Raw genomic sequence first — 9,121 nt, forward strand, 5'->3', positions numbered from 1 at the left:
AAATGCAAATGTTATTGTTTGTCTGAAATAAAAAGTTAACACCTGTATTTCAGATACCAAGGACTAACAGAGCACGGCTCTCCTGAAGTGTTAGAACAGTTCTCGACACACCATCAGTGCAACTACTACTGTGGACTTCTTGGCCTGCGCTCACTTAAAACTATGGATAGTCTGCAGCAACCCACCAAGATGAAGAGCTCCAGAAGCCCCCTTCTCAACCGCAAGTTGGGCTCCAACAGCCCCCAGCTGCAGCGAAAAGAACACAGTCCTCAGATGTCTAGAAAGGCTAATTCTAGCCCAAAGGTGACTAGAAAAAATCAGGAGACAGAGGACAATAAATTAGGCGACAAACCCCAGCCTGCAGAAACTGTTGATGTCCTTGAAATGAGGTAGAAGCGGCTCTTCTTTGACAAGCAAGATTTTACTGCTTGTAATGGTTTAGTATTACCTGTTTCTTTCCAGTTACCAAAACCAGCAAGGACTTGACGAGTAAGATTAAAAGAAAAGCAAAAGTTTGTTGACCTGACTTATTACAAAGAATTACTGTGAATTTATCAGTCGCTATTACAATGACAGTAAAAAGACATCCAGCAAAAGCCGTGTTTTTAATTTTTTACTCGTATCAGATCTATGAGTGGAGAAACAACTCTCCAAGAAATATCTGTAAACTCAAAATCATCAGCACTGAAAAATCAACCGTACTTCACACTGGGACATTTGCATTGAAGCTCTTTTCTTTCAATGAAGAGTTGAACATTTTCCTGGTTTGATTTAAATAGTTGTGGAGAATAAAACCACAGCCACAGAGGGAGTTCCATATTAAACGTTGCATGTTCATCTGTGATGTACAGCATGCGAGTAGGACATACAGTTAATTATAGAGACATTATGTATGGCTTGTATTAGAAATGCCAATGCATTTCTTTAAGCAGCAAAGTTGAGCTCATGCTGTGGAATTACAGCACCATTTTTAGATCAAAGATATTTGTGTGCACTTTGTTTTCGGCATTACTTTTTAGTCGTTTTTAAGTACTTTGTATCCGTTGTGTCTGTGTTTTTAATAGGTCCTCTCATAGTATTTCAGAATATATGTTGATAAATGCAAAGCAATGTGCAGTAGGGGCTTACCAGTTAACTCTTTAACAATGGTATGCTCATGCTCATCGACATGCAATACTCAAGTATGAAAGCTACTGAATGAGTTCCACACAGTACAGTATCTGACCTATGGACTGTGGGATAAAAGCACACTGAACAAAATAACCAAAAGTGCAGGCTCAGGACTTTTAGCAGCCTGTTATCACCAAGTAAGGCTCCCTGAATGAAATCTGTTTTACAGCAACTGACAATCACCTTCCACTGAACAAGAAAAAGGAAAAGAAAAAGAAAGTGAGTTTTGCTAGTGTACAGTTAGTCAGCAAAATACAAATCAGAATGAAAAGTATTTATTTATCTTGTGAGATTGCACAGGTATTCATTGTTCATTTCAAACAGGAGTCATTTGCCTTTTATAAATAACAAAGAGCCGACAAGAAATCTTTAGGAATTCCTGTTATGGGTTATTGGTTGATGATCAATGAGAGTCTTCAAAGTCTTCCGCTCTTACACTTCAGCTGACCTTATATTTACATCACTGAACTTGCATGACTGTTTATGACAGAACAATTCTAAAAGAGGTTGAAATATTGACCAGCTAATGATAGTGCAAATACTGTAATGTTAAGGTGTGGTGTGACGCTATGTTGTGTTCAGGTGTACATAAAGTCAAAGGATGAATATCGGAAGTAGTGTGAACAAAAACATGTGAGTGGGTGTGTGTGAGTGAGTAAATGAATGAGTGATTAAGAGAGAGGAATGCATGTGTGTGCTGTCTTTGTTATGTCACATCACGTTTGTTTTGTTTTTTAAATAAATATCTAAAACATTTGTGTTCAACCATAGATCACATTTTCATTTCAGGTTTTTAATTTTTTCGAAAAGTACGACTGTTTGTATAATTGTCAAATATTTAATTTCATCAAACTGTTGATGCCTGGATATTTCCGGATCTATATTCTGAAGGAGTGTCCTTTTAATCCATGGCTTTAAATAAAAGCCAATATCTGAATTAATTTACCATATAATACATAAAAAAAGATACATTCATCTTTAAAAGACATGCATATAGACTTTACATTTTTACATCAACTGTTACACAAATATACAAACACGGAAACACGCTAAATACAAACTGCCACATCAGAAAGACCACAGCACTGACAACAATTAGAGAAATACAAAGTGGCGTTTGCTACTGTGCTCCACCACCCTTCAAATGAGATGGTCCCGTTGTTTACAGTGCTGCAAAATAAAAAATATTTGAGATGTAAGTCCAAATAGCCCCATATCACAGAGAGATATACTCAGCTACCTGAGTGCACATGTAAGAATCTATTAAGACTGTGTGTCACTGATGTCACCCTAACATTTATATCCCGCCACTATAAAATGTACATGCTTACCTTTGAAAGAGGTCTTTACAGCAAGTTTGTATATTTACATCTGTAGCACTGAAAGCAGGTGCATTGAACAGCTCCACGCAGTCAGGTGGAGGAACGAAGAGGATCCCTAAGAAATAAAGTGGGAAAAAAGGTTACTCAGTTACATTACAACAGGACTGCACTGCCAGTTTAAATTCAAAAGTTCTCACCTGCAATGCAAGCATTGATGAGAGAAACACAAGTGGCAGTGATCATAGCTCTCAACACCAGAGATGAGACATCGCTTCTTTTGGATGGGCATATAGAGGCTTTGAGAAAAGATGAATCATTACTGAGAGAGTATCCTGTGGCAGGACAGAAACATGACGATGGAATGATGAAATACTCACATAAGCCTCCAATCATGATACCCAGTGAGCTTAAGTTGGCAAACCCACAAAGAGCATAAGTGGAGATTATTTCTGATCGGATCTGAAAAAAGAAAAAAACGAATCACGTAATGTTATTTTGCATTGTGTAAAATCGTTTCTCATTCTTTTTTTTGTCCGGTGCTCATGAATTTATACCTGTAACACCGCAGCACTCACTCCAATTAAGAACATTTACTCACAGATATCCATTGTCTTTCTCCTCCAATCATTTCATCAAGTCCTTTGAGTCTGTTGTCCTTCAGTACAGATAGTTTCTCATAAGCCACAAACTCGTTGAGGAAGAGCTTTGTGCCGATTAGTTCAGCCACAATGAAACTCTCTTCATAAGGTATTCCCATCATAAAGGCCACGGGCATGAATATGTAAGAGCAAATTATCTGTGAGCACAGAGAGGCATACGGTTATTTGGATATTGTTAGACTCACTTGTTGAATTTACAGTACAAGCAAGCAAAATCTGTGAAATGTGTAAATAAAGAAATACATGTATGTCCAAATAATTAGTTAAATTATCAGCATTAATTAGAAAATCCATCATCAAAATGTATATTATTCATTTCATTACTCATTTTTGATTTGGATTGTCAGTTTAGCTTTCTTATCTTTTGACCACCTGCACATTTTTGGATAACCCCCCAAAATTTTGAAAAATCAATAAATACAATTTTAAAAAATCCAAAAGCGTATTGCACATTGTAAAAATGGTCACACTTAAGTTATCAGTCTTTTACTCAAATGTACCTGAAATGTGATTAAAGGATATCCCACCATACCGCCAAACCAACTCAACGCTGCATTTATGAACCCGAGGATGGCAAGAAAGGCGATCAAATTTGCTGCAATGTTAGCAACAAGAGCTATTGAAGCAGACGCTCCACTGCTAGCAGCCTCCAAGATGTTCTGTTCATCTCTAAGGAGTAAACAAATTAATGAATTTACACAAAAATCGCGATAGGAGAAGGGAAGATATGAATGGACATATATACACACCCAGAAGCCACTTTGATATTCTTCTCATCCTTGAAGACACTCTCCTCTGTCTCTGGGTAAGAAAGTTTGGAGATGGCCAAGGCACAAGGAGCAGCCATTACAGAGGCTGATATCAAGGAAGATGCATCAATCTGCAAAACACAAAGAAATGTCCTTTAATGCAGGCCATGGTGGAGTTACTGCAATAATCAACAGATACAGTATTTGACAGTCTGCATGATTGTTGTTGAAATGGTAAAACTGCAAATAAAAACAAAACAGCCAGTGTTCATTCGCCGGCCGGCGTACCGACAAACGTTTTTACATCCACACTTTTCTCTTCTTGAAATAATCTTTGTGTATGAAATGTCCTATATGGATATATTTAATCATCATTATATGTGGTGGTATAAAACAACCTTATCTTACCCCAAATGAGATGAATGCTCCCATGACGCTGCCTGCAATTGTGGCAAATCCGCCAGTCATAACAGCATGGATCTCAGATTTGGTCATCTCGCTCAAATAAGGGCGGATCAGCAGCGGAGCTTCAGTCTGATACACAAACAACGTGGAGCAAAAGTAAACAAGCAGAGTAACTGTATGATATTTTACTGCAGTTGTTATATCACCATAAAAGTAAAGTACACAGACAGTCTAGCTCATGAAATCAAAGTCAAAACAAAATGTAGTCAGAGTCAGACTAGTATCAAAGATAGTGTTGCATCATGTCTTGCTCAGACCTGCCCAACAAATATATTGCCTGCCACGCTCAAGGTCTCTGTGGGAGAGGTTCCCATCGTTATCTGCATGCACCATGCGATCTGCGTGGACAAAAACACATGGATATTGGTCATAGCATGACACTGCAGGTGTAAGCTATATTCACCCAGATCTCGAGGGAGCCTATGAGGCAGTTTAAACTTTCTTTACCTTCAGAATGAGCCACTGCATTATCCCCAGAAAGTAAAGGATTGACATCACGCTGCTGAAGAACACAACAATGGGCAACGCCTGAAGGAGAAATAACATTACATGAAGAAAACTAAAGTTTAACACGTTCAATATTCAAGAAAGACTAAAATGTCATCCACTTACTTGAAAGGCAAAAACGTTGTCGATCAGGTCCCCAAAAACAAAACTTGATCCTTCTTTGGTATAGTCAAGGAATATCTGTAATCATCAGACATGGGGAAACATGGGTTACAGTATTTCAAATGATTGTTTCTTTCCTCTATTCATTCATTCATGACATTTATGATGCAATTACTTATTAATTCAGATTTTACTATAGGAAATCATGGAACTAAAGACCATATAGTCTGTACCGGACGTGCCTGTAGACCCAAGAATAAGGGTGAACAACATAACAAAGAAGCTCTAAAGATAAGCATGTATGATCCACTCAGTTAAAGGATATTGTGCCCCGGTAGATAAGAAATACTGTGTGCCATACAAGCAAAGTATATTGTGCAAACCAAGAGCTTCAGGATCACATATGATTTTAGAAATTGTACGGTAATACTACTCCTTGATAACATATATATAAATGTAAATTTCTGATTATTTTGGTGTTAATATAAAATGGATGGTATTTGCAATCTACGCTCATAATGAAAAAAACAAATGTACAAATGACTGTTCATGTTGTGCATGCTCATGATTTGAAAGTGGAGCTTGTGTAATAATCATCCGTGTGTATCCTATTATTCAACGGTTCATGTTTATTTCCTGTTAGCTGATGTCATTCACATATTATATTAACATTCATAACTGTGAAGCGATCACTAATAGGTCACACACATGCCTAACTATTTGTTGATACAAAATGTAAGGTTACACCTGCTAAACTGCATATTCTTAGCCCGATATATGTACGTTTCCTTTAGTTTCCTTTATTATAACAGCGTTCGATATTTATTTTAGATAGGGAAAAATCCAATACCTTCACTTGGTTTCCAAGCCATTCGAATGCTACGAGTCCAGGCTGTGTCCGTATAACAAAAATGCCGATACAGAACTGCAATCCGAGACCCCAAAACACAGGCCTCCATGACACCTATAAAAGATTAGGAAAGTCTTTCTATGACGCTAATGTCTATAATGCCTCATATAATGTGTTATAACCTGTTTATAGCACTGTACAATCTAATTTAAAGCATTCATTACTATTCATAATGCTTTTTAACAATAATCATAACACATTAACAAGAACTGTATAATGACTTGTAAGGTCAAGTATCCTAATTGTTGGTCACATTTTTAAGGATCGGAGGGTATTATAATGACTTGTCATTTTTTGCAAGGATCATGGTGTTTTATAATTCTGATATATTTAATACTTTATAATCTTTTTATAATGCATTATAGTGTGATTATAAGTTACTCTATGTAAGTAGTTAGTGTATTAGGGAGTCTCCATGACGCCTTATGTTATCACAAGGAAGCACTTCTGCTAAACCTTAAGATGGTACGGGAACAAGGCCAAATGATATCCAAAGTCTCAGCAAAACAGATCAGAGATAACTTGAGAGATAACGCCCGAGCATATTTCCATTTCTGTCATCACAGTGATTATTCATCCTTTAGTAGAGTCAGTGACCCCATGCAAAACTCACCGCCGTCCTGTGTGCTGACAAGAGGAACACAAGCACGACAAACATGCACACACCTCCAAACGAGATCAGCTGCTCGGGACGCTGGCTTGTGTCTAAGACGATCCACAGAACAAGCAGGGCCACAGCTGCTAAAATGAAAAGCCTGAAAAGACGATAAAACACACCTTCACTTCATCAACAGATCGCATAATGTTTAGCACATTGTCGTTAACGGATAACAAGACATTCACTCACCATTTGAACCATTTGAAGTTAGATTTAAAGCATCGGACTGCGGGTCTGAAACACTGACTGATGCTCTCTCCTTTGTACTCCTTCAGAAGTTCATATGATTTAGCAACAACGGCCAAACTGGTTAGGACTACAAGAGCGATGGCCCTCTGGAAATCCAAAACACAGGCCGCAATAAAGTATGCCACATAACCTACAGGACAGAAAAGAGCGTTTAATCGAAAAAAACACGGTCTATATTCACTGATTCTACATTTTGAACACAAATTAACAGTCTATTTATATTACCTGCTCCAAGTGTGCCCAGCACAAAGAGTTTGAAGGTTTGTGAGTGAGCCTTGATGTAATCCTCTGTGACATTAATCGGCTTGGAAACAAGGCTGAAGTACAGGACAAAAAATGTGATTAAAAAAATTCCTTCACATAATTATAGATTCAATATCAAGTCATATATATTTGCCAAAGTTTGTATTGAATTCCATCAAATTTTAACAAAGTTTACAATCGCACAGAAAACTGCTGAACAGATTTTCTGTCGGATGTATATTAAGCGCTGTTCATAATATAATCATGATCAACATGGCAGAGGCTTAATGCTGTGCACCTGCTGTGATAATTGCACCCCAAATTAAACAAGTATTACTTCACAAAAAGTCACTTGAACTGACACACCTTAAGTATGAGCTCAATCCCTTTTTAGTCTGCCTTTTGACGTTGCAAGTATCAGTATTGATGTCGTCCTAGAAAAATAAAGGCATTTTATTAATTTTTTTAAAAGTTCATGTTGTGCCTTTTACTTTAAAAATGACATGTGACATATACCTCTTGTTCATAAGCCTGGTTGTCCAAGCCATTTCCATGGGCGTGGGTTACATTTGCAAGCTCGACACAGTCTGTTTCCGCTGAAAAACACAATCACTGTTTACTCTGTGAGATAAACAAAACAGAACTTAAAATAACTCAAGCCACAGAGTCCTTGTGGCTTGTCTTGTGAAGAACGGTGCACAAAAATACCAGTTCACAACTGCAAAACAAAACGGCTTAATTCAAGGAAAAGCAGAGAAATTGGCTTACTCATTGTGCGTCCTCCTAAACCCAGCAGTCAAATGCTGTCCTGTAAAACATACTGCGGGAAAAGAGTATGTCCATGAAACTCCTCATCATTAATTAACAGACACGTTGCGTGTGGCTCTTATCTTTCTCAGGAAGTAGAGCACACACTCAGTAAGTGCGATAATACAACAGAAATTATCTAATGGGTCATTTGAAGCAACATTTGATTAGGAGTGATTTATTTTGAACAAGTTTGCCAAATCACTGGGGCAACAGATGGTAAAATATGAATTCTTGTTGACAGGTATGAATTCATTGGGTCTGACTTTAAGTTTAAAAAAAAGCTAATAATAATACAAGGAGGATACACAGTGATTAATCAAATGTGTATGTGTGGGAGGAAGTGATCCACCCATGCTTTAAGTCATTCATAATAAGCCTTTGTGTTCCATTCATAGAGAAAACATTCCTCAGAAGTATGTGAATTAACAATGACTCAACTATTTTACGATGAATGAGGCGTAACTCTTTTCTAATTTTACTGAACTACAATACAATTTATTTTGTCTGCACCAAAACAACTTTAAACATCTTGAGCATTTTTTTTTTTATACAAAGTCTAATGGTGTCCCCCTTAGATCAAAACGTAAGTTGCCCTTGTATAAACAGACAGACATACAGCTATACTACTAACTAGTGAATGATGTTTGTTGCAGGTGACCCTTCTCATTGTCAAACAAGCTACTGTGAAAAAACTATTTTATAATGTTAGAATAGAAAGAACTGTAACATGAGAGAGCACATGTTACTCCAGTAAAACAGTCTAAAGATAAGTATGTGAACTTTGAATCTGTTATATGACTATGTGAAGTTAAATGCTATTGTGATGAACACAAAGTACTTATGTGCAATGTCAAATTAATTAGCATTTTAATGACAGAATGTCATATCTTTAAGTACGAGAGTGCAGAATCAGATAGCCTCGAAATCAGTTACAGCTATCTGGACCATTAAATATATTCCAGTGTAATTTGCAGTTTACTTTCAGTACGATGATTCATGGTTGGATATAATGGCAGCTATTTGTTCTACTCGCTGCTGTTCAAATTTGATCTGATCACACACAAAAATCTCTGATTCTTCATAAAATGCTGTTTGTCCATGGTTCATAACACTCAATGGGGCCTCTGTCTGTCTGGATGGATATGATAAACATGAATTCTTGTTTAAAAGTAAAGGATATTTTTGAGTGCAATACGTTTTCAGAAAGCCTTGCAGACCCTGAAATGATTTAGCAGATGTTAATGACCTAATAGATTTTGCAGCACAACATTAAACAC

The 9,121-nt window shown here is 37.1% G+C and overlaps 2 protein-coding genes across 2 annotated transcripts in view; one reads left to right on the forward strand and one right to left on the reverse strand.

Moving 5' to 3' along the window:
* The window catches only part of alpk3a (alpha-kinase 3a), a 16,701-nt gene extending 14,775 nt beyond the window's left edge, over window positions 1-1,926 (forward strand). Inside the window, exon 13 of the mRNA XM_076089075.1 lies at window positions 54-1,926. Coding sequence (XP_075945190.1) covers window positions 54-393 — 340 coding nt within the window. The 3' untranslated portion in view covers window positions 394-1,926. The remainder of the gene's footprint in view (window positions 1-53) is intronic.
* Window positions 1,430-8,040, reverse strand: slc28a1 (solute carrier family 28 member 1). Its single transcript, XM_076089079.1, has 18 exons — window positions 7,803-8,040; window positions 7,551-7,630; window positions 7,401-7,468; window positions 7,017-7,108; window positions 6,732-6,921; window positions 6,498-6,639; window positions 5,825-5,938; window positions 4,978-5,052; window positions 4,813-4,893; window positions 4,623-4,703; window positions 4,309-4,434; window positions 3,901-4,031; window positions 3,652-3,820; window positions 3,091-3,288; window positions 2,870-2,951; window positions 2,690-2,788; window positions 2,502-2,607; window positions 1,430-2,340 (listed from the first exon to the last, which is right to left on the reverse strand). The coding sequence occupies exons 1-18, from the start codon at window positions 7,804-7,806 to the stop codon at window positions 2,220-2,222; spliced, it is 1,959 nt and encodes a 652-aa protein (XP_075945194.1). The 5' UTR covers window positions 7,807-8,040; the 3' UTR covers window positions 1,430-2,219.
* Between the last annotated feature and the right edge of the window lie 1,081 nt (window positions 8,041-9,121).

Source organism: Anarhichas minor, unplaced genomic scaffold, assembly GCF_050575085.1.
Source record: "Anarhichas minor isolate MPS153535 unplaced genomic scaffold, ASM5057508v1 ptg000011l, whole genome shotgun sequence".
NCBI classification, from domain to species: Eukaryota; Metazoa; Chordata; class Actinopteri; order Perciformes; family Anarhichadidae; genus Anarhichas; species Anarhichas minor.

Excerpts from the sequence above, each read along its gene's own strand:
- slc28a1 (XM_076089079.1), bottom strand. Across the intron at positions 7,109-7,400 it reads GGATTGAGCTCATACTTAAG|CCTTGTTTCCAAGCCGATTA; the intron begins GTGTGTCAGTTC and ends CCTGTACTTCAG. Across the intron at positions 4,032-4,308 it reads GAGCATTCATCTCATTTGGG|ATTGATGCATCTTCCTTGAT; the intron begins GTAAGATAAGGT and ends TGTGTTTTGCAG.